This window comes from Coturnix japonica, chromosome 2, assembly GCF_054131305.1.
Source record: "Coturnix japonica strain WE chromosome 2, WE-NBRP24, whole genome shotgun sequence".
Classification (NCBI taxonomy): Eukaryota; Metazoa; Chordata; class Aves; order Galliformes; family Phasianidae; genus Coturnix; species Coturnix japonica.
In genome coordinates, this window is record NC_140664.1 from 117,159,739 (window position 1) to 117,183,989 (window position 24,251).

The 24,251-nt window shown below is 46.4% G+C and overlaps 1 protein-coding gene across 1 annotated transcript; it reads left to right on the forward strand.

Moving 5' to 3' along the window:
- Positions 1-21,210: 21,210 nt before the first annotated feature.
- Positions 21,211-23,639, forward strand: DLX5 (distal-less homeobox 5). Its single transcript, XM_015853569.3, has 3 exons — positions 21,211-21,776; positions 22,567-22,751; positions 22,875-23,639. The coding sequence occupies exons 1-3, from the start codon at positions 21,425-21,427 to the stop codon at positions 23,196-23,198; spliced, it is 861 nt and encodes a 286-aa protein (XP_015709055.1). The 5' UTR covers positions 21,211-21,424; the 3' UTR covers positions 23,199-23,639.
- The last annotated feature ends 612 nt before the right edge of the window (positions 23,640-24,251 follow it).

Consider the following 24,251-nt stretch of genomic DNA (forward strand, 5'->3'; position numbering starts at 1 on the left):
TAACATCACAACCAACCCACCCACATGGAAAGATCTTCAAATATCAATAGTCGCGGGTATCTTGAAAAAAGAAAAAGGGGCTGAAACTCAGGCAACAGCAGCAGCAGTGAACATCCACAGCATAATGATGGTGCCCTGTTAAGCTCCAGCCAGCCACCTGAATAACTGACTTCAAAACAAAAGGGAAACATTTCCATAGGCCCAGGGAGCATTAAACTTCCCCCAGGATACTGAGAAATGTAATAAAAATATACTGCCTTGTCAAAAGCCTTGTCATTATGCCCAAGCAACACAAGAAAAGAGTGAACTACAAACTATTTCACTCCCTAACATTATTTGAAGTTTATTTATTCTTCTAGGCACTTCAAGGGAGGAATGCTGAGGTTCCCCAGTATCTAACTCAGAATGATGGAAGGCACAGACAGCTCATCCAGTTCCCATTCTCCTCACTGCCTCTGTCCTGTTCTCTCAGTGCCTGCTGGGCAGTCCTAATCCTTAAATTAATTGGGGTTGCTATATTTTCAAACCATATTTCTGCAGACATTTCTATTAGGAAGGATTCCTAAACACTGTGCACTTTGTCTTTACCTGTGTCTATCAGGATGTTCTTTTTTTTTTTTTTTTTTTTATGTTTGTATAAAAAAAAAACTAAATAGATTTGTTTCTTCATTTGTATTTGCAATGATGCAGTTCCTCTGAATTACACCAGGGTGCATTCAGCTGAAGAACTAATTTAAGTATTTTTTCTTGTGATCACCTTACATGACACACTGCAGCCTTACTTGCATTGCACACTGACAGACTTCTTGCTACACTCATTGCACGTATGTCTGGGAGTCCTTCAGTGGCCTACTGAAGCCCTCTACTGGGCACTTCCTTTCTGACTCAAATATTAATCAGCAGCCCACCAATAGCAAGCAGAAGACAGATTTTGACCCTGTGAATCTACCAGATTGACTGTTGTGTGCTCCATTCCTATCTCAAAAGGCAGGAAGAATGGAGGAACTCTTCCATATTTGTTTTTATCCTTTTATCAGTAATGTGTTGACTAGAGGAGCTGAAGCTGAAGTATTTATTGAACTGCTATAATTGCTGTAATTTAAACAATTAGCAAAAGCATCCTAAGAAGATTTCTTTATGTGAATCAGAATAAATAGTTAAATTTAGAATGCAATGATGTGATGCACTTTTCCTGTGGTAGTTCAGACAAAACTAAGCTGTATTGTCATCTGTTTTAAAAATAAAATAAAATAAAATAAAATAAAATAAAATAAAATAAAATAAAATAAAATAAAATAAAATAAAATAAAATAAAATCTACAATTTCCTTTTTGACACCATAGGTTAAATGTTAAAGTACAGAAGCCTTGGGTGTCTAATTTCCTGCTATGGACAAAAAGAACCATACAGTCATGTCTTATGTTTCCTGTCTTTTCTGTGTGCAGAGCTCAGTGCAGTTAAAAGAAACAGTTCCTGAGGAAGTGTCACTTGCCTCCTGCAGACCTGAGGGATGATGGTTGAATTGCAAATCTGAAAGAGAATTTAGCTGCCATACTCCATCGACTTCCTACTTGAATGTGTGCGAATGGCGCTTTGCAGTGAGCCAAAAGTAGGCAGGTTCACATCCGAGGAGGACTACTGGCCTGAACGTGGCTCCTCCTCTCCATCTCCCTGTCTTCCCCTCCACAACCTTCTTTTCCCTATTCCAGAGGCAGTTTTCAAGTCTTACCCCAGAACAAAGACACCAGCACTTCTCAGGTAGGTGTCTGTGAAAAGAATAATTACAAAGGACCTGTGAGTGTTTCATCTAATGTCATTTTCAGAACATCTACTATTTAGCTGAAATTTTCTATTTTCATATTCTCCTGTTAGCTCACATGAGCACAGTTTGAAAGAGCACTTTTTGTTATTTCAAATACCATGTGAAGCATGCAACATTCATTGGCAAAGCCTTGTTTTCCTCGTCTGCTTTTAAGTCACGATAAAACTTCAAGCTCTGCAAAGATGCTTCCACAAATGCATTAAAATCCCTTCTAGAGCACACAAAAAAAAAGAGCAAAAAAGAAATTATTGTTGATGGTTGGGGACAAAGTGGCCAAAGCAAATCAATAAATACTTTGAAAAGCTGCAGAAAGGACCATGTGTGTGAATACAAAACAGCAGTTTAAGGCCCTGAAGTCAGGGCTGTACTGCTGCTCCCCTGCTTTCCAGGTGATGCTCACTCAGATCCCCAGTCCAAACTCAAGGAATGGAACTAGCCAGTCTGTTTTTAGCCCAGCTTTGCATTAGCCCGAGGGGAATTTAAAACACAACATAAACATGTGTTTAAACGGAGCTAGAAGAAAGCTTATTGTCCTGTCTCCTGTTTTAATTAAATATGTTTTATATGAAAAGCATAGCTTACAAATGCAAGCTATGTGGTTTCTCTGGCAGCACTGCAGCTCTAAGTAAATATGCCATAGTATTATTTTGTTTGCTTTCTTCCCTAATTAAGTTTTAAAAGTTTCCTCAGCGCTCTGTGTGGCTGCTGCAGTTTTGGCAGCAGCACTGTGGTGAAGGGGACTGGGAGGAACACGCGTTCTCTTTTCCTCCCTCTCCTCACCAAGTAACTAATCTCAGCTGAAAATCCCGTATCTTTTTTAACCATCTACACTCAAGGAACAAAGCATCGACCCTGTTGTACAGCCATGAGACCCCATGCATTGGCAAGGCGAGGTGCAGCTGCACTGCGCCACACACTTTGGAGAAGAAATGAGAGCTGTGCTGCAAAACTGGAATCCAAATATGAGACTATTCCACTTTGAAGGTGTTCGGATTTATCACTTCAGCGTGAAAGCACAGAGATCACAGAGTTAGAAGCTGAAGGTTCCCAGCTATAAACATTTCTTATGAAACTCTTAGCATTTGAATAATCCCTATCACTGTCAACTGTTTAAAATGAAATATACTTTTTCCAGCAGCGCTTATAGTTTTGGCATAAAAATATGCTATCAGAAAAACATTTTTCACGTTTCATATTCTTTCTGTATCTTTGATAGCTCCTTGCATGCACCTAGTTTGTCTAGGGCAATGTGACATGTCAGCCAAGCACTGGAATACTTCACTGACCTTGTACTATAACGCTTCACCTTTGATGTAAGGTGACAGATAGGAACATTTTGTCCCCCTCCAGATGTTGTAATCAAGCAAGAAACAAATGCAACGTGGAGCAGTGTGGTGTTCTGCCTCTGCTCATTTGTTGTTCCCTACCCCAAAACTGAGCACCACGCTGCAGACTGGGGGGTATCACCGTGGTGGTTCTTCATCCTGTTTTTATTATTCACTGGATCTGGTAATTTTTGGAGTTTCATTTCTTGGTACTCAGGATTTTCCTTTGTGGTTTCTTGGTATAACATCACGTATTCATGGCAGAGCTTCAGGATGGAGCTGTAGGATACCACATGAAAAAAAGTGGAGCTTTAACATAAATACTCGGGTTTTCTTGAACCTGTTTCATGTAACAGCACTATCAGCATTCATCAGTTCCTCCCTCTGCCCCCCTCCCAAATCACCTGAAGGCAGGACTGGCAGCGATCAAAAGACATGCAGCGTTTCTTAGCACTGAAAAGATCGCATCTGTGAAATATGGATTTTAATAATGAGTTCATTGCCGCTCGCTTTGTGAGTTATGGCTTTGCACTTCTCCTAAACCAAAACAAAAGTTATTTACAAGGTGCCACGAGAACAGTTTTCAGACTGAGAAACAAGTAAGTCAGCAATCACAAGCTCCTCACTGGTTTGTGAAAGCGGTGTCGACTTTTTACTTTCCTGAGATTTGCTTTGACTCTGAGGAGCTGAATGTTGGTTTGTTCCTATACACTATGGAGCAGTAGCAGCTGTAGGTGTTATGGGAAGAACAAAGCCCTTCCAGCTGCCAAAGCAATCTGCAGGAAAAAAAATGTTTGATTCTTTCAGGCCAATGTGTTACAGTCATGGTTTCTTCAAGAAAAAAAGGTTGGAGACTTTGCACAGGTAGGGGGAAGGCACTACAAACTGTCACAGCATCCTCATGATTCTGTTTTGTTTATTGAGCAAATGTCAGTTATAACACTTCTGTATTAATGAATGGAGAAAAAAAGGTAATCTGTATTTGAAGACCCTTGACAAAGAGTTTTCCGTGTAGAGTGCTCCACAGTGCAATGATGCACTGCTGAAGTTCCTGCTGAAAATGGTGCTCTAAGGGAAGGATGATTTTCCTGTGAGCTCTGAAATTCAAACGTTTGCCTGGGTCACTCTGAGAAACTGGAGAATGCCATCCAGGTCTGCAGTTCACCCGTCAGGTCATTTAAGAAACGGATACCCAGAATGAAGCCCACACTTAAAAAATCTTACAGAACTAATATCTAGGAAAGTCATACTATATTCATTGTCCTATATGTGAATGAACACTAGGATATGAGTTGTACTGGAGGGGATCAATACTTCAGAAATTCTTTAAAAGGACAAGATTCGTATCCCATCTGTTTTTCAGTTTCATATATCAAAATTGTGCTCTTCACAGCTTCCAGAGGGCTTTGCTCTGACTCATTTACTGTCTTCCTGCATTCTGCTTTCAAAGTTATGCCCTGGGAGCAAAGCTGCTCATTTAAGAGCTGGATTTCAAAGTGCTCTAAAATCCACAGGCATCTCCGACATGTTTTGAAAATTGTTATACCTCATCAGAGCCTGGGGCAAGATTATCCTTGCAAGTCTGCAGTCCTTTGGTCTAGCAGGTCTTCAGACAATACCATCTCTTTCCAGCCTTCCCAGGAATGACTGCATTTAACATGCAAGCTGCTCTGAGATCCACCGGGATATGATTGTCTTGAAAACTCAGTCACGTCAATGACTGCAGGACGGTTTGCAATGCAGATTTGAGGTCATTGCTCCCTCCCCATTACTGCTTATAGTGATGCTTTTTTTCTTGTTTTCTTTTTTTTTCTTATTTTCTTTTTTTTTTTTTCCATCAACAGCTTAGAGAAATCCGAAGCTCTGAATCCCATGAAATATACATGCATGTGATGGTCTGATCCTGAGCTCAGCTCTTCAGTTTACCAGACAGATATTACTGAAGTTCCAGCCAGTTTAGAAATACTTAACACCACTGATCGACTGGAAAAACTGTAGACCAAATTCCAATATTGTCTTTAGGATTCTGGAACACAGATCCCTTTTCTTGCTGCCAGATAGTGCTGGAGATCCTTCTCAGCTATTGTCTGTATGACACATGTGTTGTCATGCAAGCAAAAAAAGATATGCCATGAACCATGAGTGTATATATACATATACCTCTTTTTTATGCATGTGTGTAGACACATACATACACCCATACACTTCTCCAAGCACACATATGTTTGCCCATACACACACACATATATGCATGCATGCTTGCACATAAAACTGTTTTGTTATTGTAGTGGTCTGAAGTAACTTACCAAAATCATATTTCCCTGCTGAACTTTGTAATCAGATTTTTTAAGGCTTATAATATGGTGATTTTTTTCTTTCTTTGTGATAACACATCCCAGCAGTTCCCACAATATAAACTGTGCCCTGTACTCACTGAGTGCTTTACATGCTTGCATTTCAAAATGTGCCTTTAGCTACATCCAGATTGCCTGTTAGTCTTGCATCCCCATTCAGAAGATGGGAAACTTGAGAAACCGAGACACACTGCACACCCATCATTCAGTAAAACAGTGGCAGAGACAGGACAATAACTGCAGGCATTCCCGGGTCTCAATTCAATTCTTTAGCCAATAGCTCATATTGTTTTTGAGGTTTGCGTAACTTCAAGCATTAATCCACACTGTGTCAAAGTGATGGCTGTTCTTAATAACTTTTTGGGCAATACTTTGTCATTACATGGTAAGTTACCCACAAAACCAATGGCAAGTTTAGTAAAATCTATCTATAGATGCTGTCAAGGCTCTCCTAACAAAGGGAACGTGCAGTTATTGAGGTCTGAAGTCTTAACCCTAAAGTGGACTGAAAGACGTTTGTTCCAACAGCAGAGCTGCAAATGCTAGAAAGACTTGAAAGATGCTGGTTGACTCTGACTGACACTGAGTAACAGAAATATGTCTTAAGGCAAGGTTAAAACATTCATTAAAGGGGGAAAATGAAACGGCACTACAAAAACTGAGGTTTCCCCCTTACGCTTTAGTAGTTACAAAATATACTTCTGGCTCTTTAATTGCAGTTTGCAAAGGCTCTATTACTGAGTCATTGAGTTTCTGTAAGTAACAGCCCTGTCCTGGCCTTCTTCTTGGCATTTACTCCTATGCCACCCACATTAAACTCCAAATCTGGATCCAAGGATTGCTGAGCTGTGAACACTGTATTTGTATAATTCTGCCAGCAACTACCCATATAACCTCAGAAGAATCAAAGAGAACTAAAGATATGCTGAAACATTCAAAAGTTGTTTGAACACCACCTACTGGCAGACGCTTACAGGACTGAGGGTATTATGCGTATCCCCTTCCCTGGTTAGTCTTTTCAGTGTAGAGAAGGATCAGAAAGGGTCAAAAAATGCCTGTTGGGAAAGGCTTTGTTTTCTGTACCTCCATCACACCTCATGCTGCAGGACTAGAGGGAGACATCTGTGCATTGCCACAGGGTGAAAGAGCATGGTTAAAGACTAGAAGCTGCTAAGAATAATCAGCATGGCTATGCTGTTTATCCATTCCACAGTTCATTCATTCACTACACATAGCAATCACTTGCCTGCTTATGAAAGAAAGTGGAGAGATGTACCAAGGGAAAACAGGAGAGTTCAATCACAAAAGCAAAATTCCCTGGGCACCCATGGTTTTTGTGTTTGAGAGTTTTGTCCTCAATCATCCCAGAGTTGCTGTACGGCTGGAAAGGAAGTACTGAACACTGCTGCTGGCTGAATTCAGTGTCCTAAAGGTGGCTCCCAGAAAGTGTGTGTCTCACAGAGGGCACCCAAAGGAGAAGAGCAGAAGCCTGCCCATAAGATATCCCCACACGGAGACTGTAGCTCCATACACATGAAGTTCTGTGGCTCACCAGTAGGCCCATATGGGAAGATCTGCCTCTATACATACATATATGTAAGCAGACTTCTGTACTGAAGCCAAGACAACAAAAAAATGAAGTAACGGACTCCTCCAAGCTCTGTGACTGACCATGGCATCACTGGATATACCTGAAGACAAGCGTGTTTATTTACCCATGTTTTAAGTAGGGTGCTCTGCACTTCCACTTCATTTCCTGTGATTTCCTGAACATTTTTCTAGTATCAAATGGCCTTTCTGTATTTCATCATTATCACAGAGCAGACAAATAATGTGGACTAGTCATTAATTTTCTTATCCTGACTCCTACGTGCAAGCATAAGGCTTCATCGTCCAAGATGCACTGGCCAAAGGGAAGATTTGCCATGAGGACACACCGTAATCCTCTCTATCCACTGCAAATGATAAACATAGAAATATCTCCGCAGGTCTTTGGTTTGTTAAAAAACTGTGTTTATAGTTGCTATTTTAGCTCCCAGCTTGACGTCACAGTATCCCTTAAAACAAATAACCCAAGCACTGCAGTTCTTTCTGGTGGGAGAGCATAGGTTACCACTGAGTGTCCTCTTGCTGGTCAAGAGATTCAGCAGATTTTTTTGGTTTCAATGAAAAGAAAACAACCAGCATTTATTATCTGAACAAATATTTTTTCTTGACAGTTCATATGTCACCAAGTACATGGGAAATGCACATGGAAGTCAAATACTGGAAGGTGATAACTAGGTGGGCTTGGAGAATGATTATTACCCAGAACCAATGCAGAACATACCCATGGGCACTTATGCACACATGTGCCCACCTGCAAGTTTAGAAGGCAGGAGCTGTCTTCAGGTTTGTGTTAGCACTAACCAGGGACGCAAGTGTCGCTGTTCTGAGGCTGCATCTTGCTTCGTTACTGCAGCAAGAAAATCAGTAACATGCACAAATACTTATAGAAGTTGTGGGTGCTGTGGTAACGTAAGGCAGCATCCCAGAAATCTGCATCTGATTTATTTTTTTATTCATTACTAGGTGTCACTGTGTTTAAAATGAAAGTTCACATCCCACAATAGCTCTCTTTAAAGAACATGCACAAGACAGAAAATAGGGAAAACATTTTCTTGCTCTTGAGTTTTTTCTCTCCGTACAGTATAGCCATTCAGATCCAAAGCCCAGGATGACACATTCAAACAAGCAGCCAGCAAATGCATGCATTCCTGTTTCATTCTGCGTCCTGAGTGTTGCAGTCAGGAACCAAATGCCATATTCTGATACTCTGAAATGATCTGAGGATGGAAATTCAGCCCACAGTTGTCCAATTATTAGCCCCCCAGCATCCCATACAGGGATGTCTGATTCTGATGTACAGAGAGATAAATATGCTGTGTATGGTCTGGTAAAGAACTTTCTGTAATATTTGAATGTCAGATCACTTTTTTAATCACAGATTTCTATGTTATTGCTCTGAGGAATTTCAAACCTTTGTAATAGCAGACTGAACTTGTTATATGCTATCATTTTTTTCTTTCCCACATTTTGCCTTTTCTCCTTCTGTCCTCTCTTCCATACAAACCCTCCTCTTTCTTTTTCCTTCCTTGAAAACAGCACTGTGAAAAGCCCATTGTTGAGCAATACGGTCAACTGAAATTAGGGTCAGTTCCTCATCCCTCTGCTCAAATTCCCTTTTCTGCTCTGTAAGGAAGAGAACACTTGCACAGTCTTGGACTTCTCATTTGTACCACAAATGGAGGTAATGCTACAAGGTGATGCTCCACCTTGAGCCCATTCTTGTCTCCCACTAAAACCAACACACAACTGTCCACCAATCATCTTGGATCAGGATGACTGTTTTGGATGCAGAGCTTTATACCAGCCCACTGCTCATCTTCACTGTTCCTGCAGTGAAGGAGGAGGAGGTGCATTTGTTCGCATTGGGTGTTCTTGGAGGATTTCTGGTGGTTAAGCCCAGTGCACGTTGCTTTAACTCCTTTGTTCACCTGACAGCCAACTCTGAAGACAATAGAGAAACTTTTCACCATCTGAGGATTTGGCCAATGGTTTGTTTGTTTGTTGTTTTTTGCTCGCAAATAACAATATACAAATAATGTGTAAGTAGAATATCTTATACGTTATGTTTCACAGTTCCATTGTATCACTTGATTTTACGCCCTGATATTCCGACGTATCGCCCACCATCCCAAGGAGACGCCATTCCCCTCTTCTCGCAGGGCCGGGTTTGCTGGTTGTTGCCAGCTCCACTGCCAGCCCACAGCGGCCACCAGATGTCATTGTGTCCCCACTGCAAAAGCACATCACACACATCCGTCTGGCTGCAAATACACATCCAGTCCTGCAAACAATGCTGTTGACTATTTAGGACTTTTTCAACCTCGAGGCAAAATATTTGTCAAAGATGCTTAGCCAGAAAAGAGCAAAAACGAAGTTCCAAGCACTTGGTAGCTGTGACCAACTAGCCAGAATACCTTCGGTCTCAGCCAACAGAGCTCCAATGGAGTTACACAAACACAACTTTCTCAGCAGGACACAAATCACTGTTAATAAATTATGACAAAGGATAGCAACACAAGAGAGCAGAAACTGTGTCTCATGGATGAGCCAGCTTCCTTAGGTAACCAGCTTTCTTTGCCGTGAGGTCATCTGCTCTTCAACATTCAAAGAGACGGGATTGAGGAGCTATACTTCAAAACTTTCTAGACCTTCAGAGCGTAATGAGAAGTGGCTGCAGCCTGTTATTTTTCAGCTATTTTATCTTGGGCTATGTTAACAGCTTCTTAATTTGCATGATATAATAATATTTGTGATGTAATTAGAAAGTTCCATTCGAGGTCAAAATATGGTAGCAATAGAGAAGCAAAGGCTTGGCAGCCATCCCAGAGGTAGGGTTTTCCAGAAAGTCTGACATATTTCTTATCAGCAAAAACTCAGGAGACATCATTGTAAGTTCTAATTTTAACCATCTTTCACAAACTTAATTAATTTAAACTGCCTTTGATATCTAAAAGCTACATTCTCAATTACAGAATCTCATTTTCCAAGTCAAAGAAGCACAAGGCAAAAAGAAGTCAGCTTATAACTTCCATGCCCAAAATGGCAGCAACTGGCGATGTGCCCCCAGTTGCAGTGACAGGGGACATCCTTGACAGTTCCAGCAGAGAGCTGGCCTTTGGCAATGTGATTTGAGACCCTGAGGGCGGCCACAGTAGGGAGTGAAGTCAATGGAAATCCTGTGCTGGTTGGCAGTGGGCTGAAACTAAGCTATGAATCATGAATTTCTGGAGGCCGGGTGCAGCACATCTGTGTTGGGGTGAGGCAGCTGAGAGGAGTGTGCTCAGAGGGAAAGGACAAGACGAACCCCAGGGGCTTAGAGGTCTCTCCCTGCTTGAGCTTTGCCATCTTAGGAAAAACCTGGGACGCTACAGTGATGAAAGCTGCTCTTCCCTTGCCTAAGGGAGCTAAAAGAAGAGCAGTTCACCCTCTTGCTTGTGCATGGAAACGCCAAAATCCCTTTCTGACCTAGGAGATTTTTGCACAGGAATGAGCTGTAGCTGTTTGCAATCTGGCTGCAAGGCACACTGTAACTGAGAGCCCTTTGGCTGTCCTGACAGCAAGACGGCCCTTGGTTCTGTGGAAAGATTCCCAATGGACCCAGAGGTCCTGCAGCCGCTTCCTGCAGGCTGTAAGACACTTGTGACAAATTATGTGACTGCTCATCAGCCAAGCTGCAGGAGACATTCCCGTTTCCCACATCCATGTCACGGATGGCTGCTGGTTGCTGGCTGAGACATGCAGAAGAAGCCCTGCACTTGGTCTGCAGGGCTTCCAGAGCTGCCCCAGTGCACCTACACATTTAGTTGGTGTTTCTTATCTCAGTGAGACAATTCAGCATTGCCTTTAGGTAACCTTTTTTAATCCTCATCACTTGATTCCCAAATACGAAATAAGAAATTTGCAGCTCCAGCCCTGAAAGGCTGTAGTCCAGCTCCCTGCTCCCCCATCCAAATCCTCTCCATCCTGTTCCCTGTCCCACTGGTCAGGCATGGCTGGCACATAAGGAACTTTCCCATTTTCAGTTACACACTATTTTCTGGCAACCTGCTACTTCATTGTGGTGTGGTGACGTCAAACATACACACAAACCCAAAGGGGAAGATGTTTTCTCTTTGCCCAAGGACACTCACAAAGAGCAGACAGCAGCAAGTGCCCCAGTGGGATGGGTGTGGGAGCCCAAGGAGCCGACGTGCATCTGGCCTCCAGCAAGTCTCCTCTGCCTCCCTCATCTTTCCATCTCAGACAGGGGAGGTAGTGCTATTCATTATCTCATTTCACCCTAGGAAGAATGTTACCAAGATTGGTATGGTACTTACACAATACAGACACTGGAACAGTCCTGCAAAAGGCCTTTGAAGAAATGACTGACCTTACTTGTTGCACCAAATGCAGTAACCAACACAGGATCATTAGTGTAAAATGACATGGAATGACGCTGACTTATTTTATTTCTTAAGCATGGCCTGGACACCCTCGCCAACACAAATGTTCCAAAAATAAACAAAACAAAAACAAAGAAATGAACAAAACTAGTATGTGATGATATAATTTAAATGTAATAATATGTTTAAAGCATCTCCCTGATGGAAGTGTGATCTTACAGATACTTTCTGAACTTTGAGCATTTTGGTACAGCCCAGGGTTTCTCTGCAAGAGCATCACTGGTGGGACCAGCATCATAACCTCATGGGGGCCTGTGCACCCAGTGATCCTTCAGAGATAGAATCACAGAATTAAGGTTGGAAAAGACCACTAAGATCACTTAGTCCAACCATCAGCCCATCCCCATCACATCCAATGAACACTCAGTGCCACATCAACAGGTTTCTTGAACACATCCAGAAATGGTGATTCCACCACCTCCCTGAGCAGCCTATTCCAATGCATCACCATACTTTCTGAGAAGAAATTCTTCCTAACAAGGTATGCAGAGCACTTGCTGCACACCCTGGCTTTGTGAGGCAATGGATCAGTAAGATATGGCAAAAGGAGGCATAAAAAGAGAGAGATTAATTTACAACTTTGTTTGTTTGCTTTTCTTGTTTTACCCCATATTATTTCCCTCTGTCATGGCATGCTCTGCACTTCCCAGCTCAAGGCTAGCTTTAATTCATCCTCAATCTTTTGGCTATTACAAAAAGAAGAAGAAAATCAAACCTTGCAAAAAATTAAGCAGGAAACCCACCTGTGTTCACATACAGCAATTCTTTTCAGCTGAGTAATTTCTTTTTTTTCAATAGTGTTAATAACCTATTTATTCTACCTGTTCTTAGTATAGTCTCATCACAAAACTCTCTCAGTGTGCTCAGTGTGGAAAGTCAGCTGAGATGCTATAATGATGTCGAAATGAAATGCTGTCAGCACAAATCCACAAAATGACATAACGATGTCAGAAATGAAAGGGAATCATAGCAGAGTGTGTTCCAGCATCGCTCGAAAATTTGCTAGAGGAAAGGGTGCCACCATTTGGGGACAATATTTGTTATGACAGAAATGCTCAAACAGCTTAAAAGGGAACCTGCGTTTGCCAGCCACGTCGCTTTTTAATCCAACGGATTTATCAAGAAGTTGTGTTAATTTCCTCTATAAATATCTCTGTGAGTAGAACGGTGCTTTGTGTGGTAGAAAGTGGTTTTTAAGTAGTCACAACTCCACGTTTCTTCCAAAATGGAATAGGAAGGGTTGTTTCTGTGTTCACTTAAATAAACGGGCATTGCTCCTTTGAGAGAAGGAAGAAGAAAATCCCACATTTGGTGATCTTCCCCAGGAAATACACACCACAGTACTGTCACACTCTCCCAAATAAAGAGTTAAGGTCCATCCCCCGTCCATTTGTTCTACTTTGTGGTGGTATCAAGTCCCAAAAAGCTCCACTGTCCTTTGAGAAAGGATCTGCATTTTGCTGCTGGTCACATCCGAATTAAATAGTTGGCAGGAATGCAGCCACAACATTAGCACTCAGACTGTGTTTATACCAGCATTCACGGGCATCCTAAACAGTTGACAATGTTCTTGGTATCAGCAGTAGACACACAGTGATGCAGCTGCCTCATGATGCCTCTCCCAGGAAATCACAAGTCCTTATGAGGAGCAGCTGAGGGAGCTGGTATTGTTTAGTCTGGAGAATGAGACCTTAGAGCTTCCTACAACTGCCTGAAAGGAGGTTGCGGTGAGATGGAGGTTGGTCTCTTCTCCCATGTAACTAGTGATAGGACCAGGAGGAATGGTCTCAAGTTGCGCCAGGGGAGATTCAGGTTGGACATTTGGAAAAGCTTCTCTGAAACTGTGTCAGGCTCTGCAACGAGCTGCCCAGGGAGGAGGTGGAGTCACCAAACCTGGAGGTGTTCAAGAAGCATTTAGATGTTGTACCGAGGGACATGGTTGAGTGGGAACTATTGGTGATAGGCAGATGGTTAGACTGGATGACCTTGGAGGTCTTTTCCAGCCTTGGTGATTCTGTGATACTGTGATTCCCCTCAACATATCCATCTTTCTCCACCTCAGCCATGGGAGCAGAGGGTCTGCGCTCAGAGCTGGGACCTGACTTTTGGATGACAAAATTAGGTGAACTGCACTCCGTGTCAATGAAACTTACTGAGCTGTAACAGCCTACATTGATGCTCGAGGGTACAACCTTCTCACTGCCTAACATTGCAGCTGACTGGAGGAACTTCTGAAAGTTCCTATCTGCTCTAGGGGCTCACACTCTCTTCTCCAGTGCCAAGTTTGAATAACAAAGTGCGTTCAGATGAGTTGTTTTCATACAAAGTTGTCTTTTAACAAAACCTATAAACTCGGTCACTGTAAGATATTCCATGACTTCACCGGAGAGGACTTTTCTTTAACTGCTTATGAGACAAAACACTCTGGAAGCCTAAAAATTCCACACCGATATTTCAAAACACATTTTCTTTCTGCAATTGTAAAGTGTTTTACATTTCCTTTACACAGAACTGAAGACCTTAAAGAAAAGTCAAAGCCAAAGTACGACATCTAATTTCAAGTCAAGAAAAATGTATGTTTTATATGATCTACAAACTAACCATCACTGTTGCTCATTTCTGCAACTCTCTGAATAAATACTGAGTGATCATGAAAAAGTTCTTTTTTAAAGATCCATTAGACCTTCCATTGAAACAAAACCCTGCCCAGGCTGCCCAAACTGCTTTAAAAGTAGTGACTACTTAGCACCAATGGCTGAAAATTGAAAGCCTCATCAACAATTTCAAGTGAAAGAGATTTTTCTACAATGAATTTTTAACCTGACTCCGCTTTAGAAACAGTGCTGGGAAAAAAACTTTAACTCCTTTCTAAGAAGACATTCAAGCAGACCAAACCTCCTCAAGAAACCCTTGAAGTTGGTGTGGATTTTGCCTAGAAAACATCTTTCAGATATTTGCAGTCCTGACAAAATCCATTCATTTGACTGGAATAAATTATTAAGCTTTCACTTGTGTGAAATTTGCTCCGAAAAGCAGTAAAGAAAGTGCAAAATAACGCTTCACATTATGGCTAAATGCATTTTAAAGCCTTTCAATTAAAAACCTGGATTTGTTTAGGGAAGGTTCAACACTCTCGTTTTCCTTCTATAAACAAGATTTTCACTTAAATGAATGCTCAGAGGTCTTCTGCACATTCATATATTTTAAAAGTAAGTCTATTACTATGTCAAATGTGTCTCACTGGAAAAAGCTATTGACTATTCCATTCTCTTGCTTTAATTTTCCACTGCTCTTGTAGTTGGAATACTCCAGGTGGGTACTGTGCGTGCTCCTGATTATGCTGTGTTACACAGCAGGGAAACCTCTTATCTCAGACTGGTTGCCTAGTTGAGAAGAAAAAAAAAAACACATTTAAGGTAGTAAACACAGCTGTGGAAGAAGTATTTTCTATTTCCTTGCTGTTTGTTTTAATGTTCTAAAATGACATAATTATGGAAGTTTGCAAAAATGCCAAAATGTAAAACACAATCATCATTCCGTGTGTGTTTTCTATTATAGTTTATGTGTCTTCAGATGTAGCTTTAAAGAGTCCAAGGAAATCTTCAGAAGTGCGTTTTCTGCCTCGCATTCTGTTTTGCCATGATAAATAAAGCACAGGATTTCAGAGAAAAGGGAATTTAGAAACAGATCGGTGGTTGTGCTGGCATTACGGAGTGTTCAAGTCTTGTTCCTGCCGCTTTCATGCCAGCTTGGAGCTTCTGGCTTGAAGAATCTCGTTCCTATTGTTTCCTCTCTGACTCTGTGCAAACTCTTTAAAGATAGGAAATGTGCAGATCTGTGAAAATAACACAGAATAGAGGTTTTGTAAATCTAACCACCACGACTTCATTTGAAGAAAATGAAATCTGAACTCTGAAAGAGGACAATGCCTTTTATTTGTTTCTTCTTCAGCTTACAAAGAAATAGAGCAATGCAATCCCTTTTATTTCCTATTCAAATGAGGCTGAAGTGTTTTCTTCTGTGGTGTGTAAATTCTGCTTTGCAAAGAATAAATTCGGAGCACACATGCTGTATTTGCCGAGAGCACCGGGCTTATATTGGATGAGTAAACAGCGCTATAATGGAATCATTCAGACTAGGTATTAGGAAGAAATTCATTACTGGGAGGGTGAGACACCAGAACAGGATGCCCAGAAAAGGTTGTGATGCCCCTTCCCTAGAAGTATTCGAGGCCAGGCTGATTGGGGTTTTGAACAACTTGGTCTATTGGGAGGATGGAACAAGATGATCTTAATGGTCCCCTCCAACTCAAACTATTCTTTCATGCTATGGTTCTATGATTATGAACATAAAATGAGCAGTGACTCAAAATGTCATTTTATTTTGACTTCCAGAAGTCCCTAGTGGGAAAAGATGAAATGCTGAGCACCCACTGAGGAGCTCTGCTCCCTTCAAAACCACTCTCCACCACCAATAGCGCACCAAAAGAAGCACCAGGCTTCAGAAGGGCTCCTCAGTGCAAACTCTGCCCACAGCTCTCTCCCCTGAAACACTACGGAAGGTAACGCTGATAGCATCCTGGCTGCTTTGGTCTTAGAAGTGTCTGGTTTTTATATCAGTATTTTTTAAGACAAAAAGGGCTCCTGAAGTTCTGCTGAATGCAGCTGGGAAGCCTCAGGCTGGCACCAGCACACCCTTGGATCACGCTGTGTCCTCCTTTCACTCGGCCCAGAACCCTCATTGTGTTGCCCAGAATTGTTGTAAGCTGACTGCCTCCCTTCGTAACTGCTGCATGTTATCTAACTCCTCTTCCAAAGTCAGAAAGGGGAATTGCTGGCCCTTGTGTAACACTGCGGCAAAGCCCAGGACAGCCTGGGAGAAACAGCCTGCTGAAGCCAGCAGTTCTTCTGTTGTCTTCAATGGAACCTGGAGGAGCCTTGCGGGTCGTGACAGGTAACTCTCACCACCAGGCAGGTTCCCCACCTTCTTTTCACCTTCTTGTAAGGTGCCCAAGGGTTCACCAACAGCCATTCAAGAGATGGCAGGTACCAAAACCAAACACAGGCATCATCACATGCCCATTGTGACTGAGGGAGTCTGCAGTCAAAGTGGTGTCACATTAACCGTGAGTGCTTCTTGTGGCAGAACACGAGAAACAGGAAAGTGCATTTTTTAATAAAACCAGTGAAAACATTACTAAAAATTACACAGATTTGAAGGCCAGAAAGAAGCACAGTAGTCATTTGCTCTAAATAAGCCTTTCAACCTTATTTACTAATTTCTGTGTTGTTCTTCCACTATGTGCTTGCTCCAGAGACCTGACCTGAAAGAGCAGCCCGTCTCCATGAGAAAATACATGTCAAGAGGAAGCCACCATAACCCTTTGTTTTTTCCAAAGGTTGACTTACCCTTTTAGTAAGAAGAAAAAAAAGAAGATAAATTGTGTCCTATTCCTTATCCAAATGTATTTTCAGTGAAAGGTCTTTGATGAAAATCCTGCTGTAGGTGTTCATCCAGGTGGTATTTTACTGCACAGTACTTGCCTGCCTTTAAAATAGGGAGTGATTCTTAAGAAAAACACCTTATTTCTCTGTCCCATGCCAAGGCATTTTCCTAATAATAAAAGAACTAGCGGGCTCACAGAAGCACAAATGACACAGCCCCAAGAGCTATTTTTCAGCCACCAGCTAGAGAGCATCGTGATGAAGAAATCTGAGCTGAAGAAGAAAATAACCTCCATTTTTCCAATAAATGAGCATCTTCACAAGAATGTAAAATGAGTGTTAAAGCGGAGCATCCTGATGTTTCTTCCAGCAGGGCCTCTCGCAGGGACAAAGATGTAATTCAGGCAGGGAGAGAAAAGAAAGTCTTTTCCGCTGTGCTTATGGCTATGGCAGTGCCCTCCCTGAGCCCCTGGAGCAGGCAGCACCAGCACTGTGTTGAACACCGCCTTGACAGGCAGTGTGTCCCTGCAGGGCTGCTCCCAGCTGCAGGCAGAAGGGAAGGCTCCCTGTGCTGCCTGCGGGGCCAGCATTTGGATTATGGCATCATGCATTTCAGTGAGGGATGGGTAAGTCATGGAAGGAGATAAAATGAAATAATACAGCCCTGGAACTGCAAACACAGGGAAACTCTTGTATGCATTCACTTATTAAAAAATAAAAGAAGACTGAGTAGGAGAGGCATGAAAATAGGTGTGATTTTGCTGTTTTGATCTTTAACCTGCAAGGTATCCTGGCTCATTGTTGAATGCTACTTCTCACACTCGCCTCCTGAGCAGCCTCACCGCTGTGTTTTATCACTGCATTGATTTGTATGCTTTAATGCTGCCTGATTTGTGCTGATTGCCTTTGAATCTAGCACTAAATGTCCCGAGAGCTTTGCCAAACACTGCCATCATCCCCAGTTCCATCCAGGTCCAAACTATAAAAGTTTGGTTGACCTCTGCAGGATAACAAAATATGAGAGACTTATGGAAAGAGCAAAGTGACAACTGTAAGCTTCATTCTCAAGGTTTCGAGGGAAGATCCATGAGCTGTGGGCCTTTCAAACGCCCTCTGCCAGCAAACATGCTCTGCTCTGCTCCAGTGACAGCAGAGCGAAGGGGATGGCAGCCCTGCAAAGCTCAGGTGCTTTGATCAGTCATCTTTTAACGGGCATGTCAGTGACCTGGGAAAGCATTCCTATGGCACCGGGATGCAAAGGGATTTATCTAACCATCTGAAGGCCCACAGAGCAGCGGCCCTGCTCCTGTCTGAGGCCGAGGAGTGAGTTATGGCTGAAGGAGAAGTGACAGGCGGCGAGAATAAGCAGAGCGAGATGAATCAACCCTCCTCCACCTCCAGGGGTAACTGCCTGCGACTGCCTAGAGCTGAAAGCCGCCGCAATAAATTTTCAGGCCTGAAAAGATCATTGCAGTCACCCAGCACAGCTGTCCAGCCCCGCAGGATGCCGGATTTCCTGCAGTCCTTCCTCCTGAAGGCCTTGGAGCGGCAGGCAGCACCTCAGTCCCCCTCTGCTCATCCTCTCACTCTTCATGGCCATGCCAGGCCTAGGCCGGGCAGCCCCAGCACCCCACAGCAGCTCTGGAAAGGCAGACAGTGCCAGCGTCATCTTGGGAGCTAACCAGCATCATCTTGGGAGCTTCCCTGCTGGCCTTCACGGCCTGAGGGAGGTCACAGCCTTACCCCATGGCGTGAGACAAGGGCTGGAGGTGGGAAGGGGCCTCGCCTTGCCACCCAGCCCAGACAAGGTCTGTGTTCCTATAAAGAGGGGCCTGTATGTGCCAAGCTGAACTGCCATTTGGGGGAAGCAGGTGGGAGCATGAGCTCCTCACGTCAGCTCTTGGGCCAGTCACAAACACAACTTGCACTGAGTTTGTTAAAGGGCAAATTCCAGTTCCATTGGAACTAGGGATTCCTAGGCCATGGTTTTTCTGTGCAACATGAAGTTCAGGGCAGGCTGAGCCCAGTGAGCCCAGACCATACGCAGCAAGCAGCAGCCATGCCCAGGTGGCAGATAGTGAGCTGCCTTCAAGGCAGGGAAGGGGAACACGGGAACCCTATTGATCCCATCCTACCTGAGTGCCCCTTCCATCCTGACCCCGCAGTGCTGCTGAAACCCCAACAGAAAGTCCTGCACTCTACCTGGGTTTTCTGCCAGCTTTATTTCTCCTCCCCGCTCCCAATTCTCTTTTATTTTTCCTCTCAAATACTTTCCTGCATCCCCTCCATTCACCACAGCCCTCTCACACTCGCTCGGGCACCCACTGCCCCTCTTCCTCGCACTGAACTCCACGAGATTCTTGCTTTGAAGGAGACCGCATTTGTTTCCAGCCTCAGGCAAAGCATGAGGACATTGAGCCCCTTTACCCCTCGCTTTGGAACTGCCCCCCGGGTACAGAGCACGAAGCCCGGGGCGTTGTGCTGGAAGGAAACCCTCCGTTGTCCAACTTCTTGGGAAATCTCCATTTTCTGCTGCTGTAAAACATGAGTTAATCCATGTTTCCACCGCGGAGGGTTGGTGGTTTTTTTTTGGTTTTTTTTTTTTTTTCCTTTTTTCTAAGGGGGGGGATGGGGAATTCCTTTCATTCTTTGCCAGCAATTTCCATGGAAATACAGTTTCCAGAAAAAAAAGAAAAAAAAAAAAAAAAGAAAAGAAAAATAAAAAACTTAGTGCCCGAGCTGGAATATTTTCTGCGGAAAGTCAATGATTTTTGCTCTGAACAATTGAAAGATCGCATCCAAAAGTCTGAGAGGCTTCATCTGAAATATTTCTCTCGTTGGCTGCAAACAAAGCCCCGAAGGGCGCGGGGAACGGAAACGCTCCCTAGAACCCCCCGGGTTCCCATGCGGGGGGCACCGCGCCGCGGGGCGCTCCCACGCCAACGAGGGGAGGGCGGTGCCGGGGGGGACGGCGCCCTCATCCCGGCCCGGTCCCGCGGTGGGCTCCGAGCCCTTCCACTCGGGGCCGGGGCTGGGCGCCCCGCTCCCGTCCTTCCCCATCGCCGCCTCCGCGGCATCTCCCCGGCGCGGGGGGGAACAATCGCCGCGTTGTCCGGCGGCGGCTCCCGCGCTCTGCTCTCCGTGCCCTGCAGGGACAGCGCTGCCGGGGCCGCCCGGCTCCGCGCCCGCCGCCGCCGCTCAGTCTGGGCCCGGAGGGGGCGGGCGGCGGCGGCGGGGCGGGGGGGCCGCAGGTAGCGCGGCGCCGCTCCCACTCGCGGCCGCAGCGTGGCGCTATTGTCACGGGCACCGCCGCGTCGCAACGCGCTCCGGGGCTCAGAGCGGGTGAGCGCGGGGCCCCCCGGCCCGGCACGGCACGGCCCGACCCGGCCCGAAACGGAGCAGCGGGAGCGGGGAGCGTGTGCTGGGAACAAAGCGAGCATTGTGGGGAGGAAAGCAGGGGAAGGCTGTGTCTGTAAAACGCGCTCTCCCCACCGGATGTGTTAAATAAAAACCGCTGGGGAAAAAAACAGAGGAAAGTCAGGAAAATCGGGTTCGGGCCGAGAGGAGTGGGGGGCTGAAAGGCCGCGAGTACGGGGGGCTGTGTGAGCTCGGATGAGGCTGCGGCGGCTGGGGATGCCTTAATAAGATAATTTGAGGGAGGGGGGGAGGGTTTATATCTGGAGAATGTTTCCCTTTTTACTTGAATATCGAACAATTTTCCCTCTGCTTTGACTCGGAATAGAACAAGAGCAAAGTTTTGGTGCTGCCGTTCCAGTCCCCAAATCCCAAATCCCAGCTTCTCTCCTCCCCGCATTCAGACGGCACCGTCCTGCCCGGACGTGTCGGAGTGCAGTGCCCTGGAATTTATGACAGCGCTCAGCTTAACCCCCCCCCCTCCTCCCCCCACCCCCCGCTCTCCCCTCTTCGTGTGTTTCAGTGCGAATTGGGAACTTTCATAAACACGAAAACGCTCGTAGAACCCCACGGGACCCCCCCAGGCCCCCTAGGATTGCGCTGCGAGGGGACCGGGGGATCGGACGGGGGCCGGGGGGTTCCGTGGGTCGTTCCCCATCTCGAAGCAGTTCGGTCAGCGCCGTACGGTTAGGACGTTGCTGTCTGTATTCACTTGAAAAGAGCTTGAATGGGACTTCCCCCCCCTCGCCCCCCCTCTTTTTTTTTTCTCTTTTTTTTTTTTTTCTTTTTTTTTTTTTAAAGCCAAAGCTTTGTTGTGCTAAACTAGTTGGACGAGTTAGGGTGTCGCTGCTCCCGATTGCTCTGGCCAATGGAACCCGATCCACCCTGCTGTGCGTAAGAGCGCAATTAAGGATTTAACCAAGCCTATGCTGCGCCCCAGCCAGCAGTCTGCCGCAGCCGCCGCGCCGAGCCGCCTCCCCCGGCCATGTCCGCCTAGAGCCCGGCGATCCGCGCTATGACAGCAGTGTTTGACAGAAGGGTCCCCAACATCAGGTCCTCCGACTTCCAGCCGCCTTTCCAGAGCTCCGCAGCCATGCACCACCCGTCCCAGGAATCTCCCACTTTACCGGAGTCCTCGGCTACGGATTCCGACTACTACAGCCCGACGGGGGCGGCCCCGCACGGCTACTGCTCGCCTACCTCGGCTTCCTACGGCAAAGCGCTCAACCCCTACCAGTATCAGTACGGCATGAACGGCTCCGCAGGCACCTACCCCGCCAAAGCCTACGCGGACTACGGCTACGGCAGCCCCTACCACCAGTACGGAGGCGCCTACGGCCGCGGGCAAAGCAACGCGGGGCAGCCAGGTGAGAGAGGGGCGAGGGACTGGGGGACGGGGCTTCCGCGGCCGCGAGGAAAAAGAGAATAATAAAGAAACGATAAGAAAATAATCGATGAATAACAAAAAAAATAAAGAAACCTTTGAGAATTATAATAGAAAGAAAGAAAGTTTGTAAAAAGTGGAACGCCGGGTCCGCTTTTCCCAGCGCAAAGCCAGTCGGAAAGGGCTCCGGAGAGGGGCGGCCGTCGGTCAGCCTCAGCAGGGCACCGCTGCTGCCTTCCCCCCACTCGGGACGGGAGCACGGCCGGCTGTGGAGCCGAGGAGCTGCCGGAGAGGGAGGGGGGGGAGCGGAGCGGGGCCGGGGGGTTGTGCCAGATTTTAGCGCTCTTCGTCGCTTCTTTGTAAGAAAAGATATAATAAAAAATACAAAGGAGGAGAGGTGGGGGTAAAGAAGTAAGGAAATAACGAGAGCACGCCGAGCGCCCGGCGCTTGGTTCGGGACGAGAGCGGCTACGGCGGAGCTCGGGACGCTGCGCGGTAGCGGTGCGGGGCCGGAGCGGTGCGGAGCAGCGAGCGCTGTCGGGCCCGGCCCTTCCCTTCCCTTCCCCAACCGACGGAACGCGAAGCCGGGGCCGCGCGTGGGGCTTCCGCAGCGCCCGCCCCGCGGGGAGCCCGGCGGGCAGGGAGGGAGGGAGCGGCCCCTCGGCGCGGGCGGCCCGGGGGGAGCCGCGGGGGCCCGTCGGGACGGCGCCGCCGCCCGGCCCGCGCCTTAACGTCTGCGTGTGTGTCTCTCTCCCGCCCTTGCGCCCGTGCAGAGAAGGAGGTGGCGGAGCCCGAGGTGAGGATGGTGAACGGCAAGCCAAAGAAAGTGCGCAAACCGCGGACTATTTATTCCAGCTTTCAGCTGGCGGCGTTGCAGAGGAGGTTCCAGAAGACCCAGTACCTTGCCCTGCCCGAGCGGGCCGAGCTGGCCGCCTCGCTGGGACTCACGCAGACGCAGGTACGAGGCTCGGGGCGCTGCGGGGCCGGGCGGAACGGGGGGCGGGGGGGTCCCGTAGTGATCCCCTGTACCCGCGCCCGGCCCTGACCGTGTGGGTTTCCCTCCCGTCTCCCCCTTTCGCAGGTGAAAATCTGGTTCCAGAACAAAAGGTCCAAGATCAAGAAGATCATGAAGAACGGGGAGATGCCCCCGGAGCACAGCCCCAGCTCCAGCGACCCCATGGCCTGCAACTCCCCGCAGTCTCCAGCGGTGTGGGAACCTCAGGGCTCGTCGCGCTCCCTCGGCCACCACGGGCACGGCCACCCGCCCGCCGCCAACCCGTCCCCCGGCAGTTACCTGGAGAGCCCCTCGGCCTGGTACCCCGCCGCCAGCCCCCTCGGCTCCCACCTGCAGCCCCACGGCTCCCTACAGCATCCATTGGCGCTGCCCTCCGGGACGATCTACTGAGGGCCGAAGCCTTCTGCTTCTTTTGTATTCCGCTCCCCGGACTCCTGTGTTTTACTGTTAAGGAATAATAAGGAAAGGAACGCGAATGGGGGATTTGGAAAGGGAAACGAAACAAACAAACGACGACAACAACGAGAAAAAAAAAAAAAAAGAAAAAAAAGAAAAAAAAAAAGGTTAAAATGTGTAAAGCTTGTGCATGTAACTTATTGCATTTCAAAGGAACCCTTTTTTTATACCGTGCGGACATTTTTCGGCTCAGCTGTGGACACTGTCAATGGTGCCTTGAAATCGATGACCTCAACTTTTCCAGAGACTTGGTTGTTTTGGTTTTTTTTTTTTTGGTTTTTTGGTCAATGTTATTTTAACCCTTGTAAATAATTGTAGATAGAGGAATTAAACTGTATATTCTGAATAAAATAAAATTATTTCGACCACGAGAAACGTTCCCAAATTACCCCTTTGGAAAAGAAAAATAAGAAAGGAAGAAAAAAGAAAGACCAGATGTGGACGGAGGGGGGACCTGGGGGGGGGGCAGAGGGGAGAGAAGGGGAAAAGGAGGGTCCCCCTCATCGTGTTCCTGCGGGTTCCTCCATGGCAGGGATTCTCGCGGCTCCCGCTGTGTCTGTGACATCCCCGGACCCCGCGGGGTGGGACGGCGGCGGCGGAAAGGTGGAGGAGCACCGGGATGCGCGGAGACCTCGTAGTGCCGGGCGCGGAGGGGCCGAGGGAGGATCCCCGCCGTGCTGTGCCCGGGCCGTGGCACGCAGCTGGGGGGCGGCAGGGCCGGGGGCTGCGAGCCGGGAGCGGTGCGGCGGGGCAAGCGGTCCCCGGGCTCTGCGGGAGGTCCCGGCTTTAGGATTTAGGGAGCGACTGCGGAGCGGCTCGGCTTTGTCTCTTCAGCCAACTTCCACCTCCTTCAAAAAAAACCAATTCAATGAAGAAAAAAGACAAAAATAACCCGACTTTTTCATTTTCTTCATCTCGTTTAGCGTTAGTCAAGCAGTATTCTTTTTATCATTACTATTCTGTTTGGAACCTGCAGCCAGAGCTTCT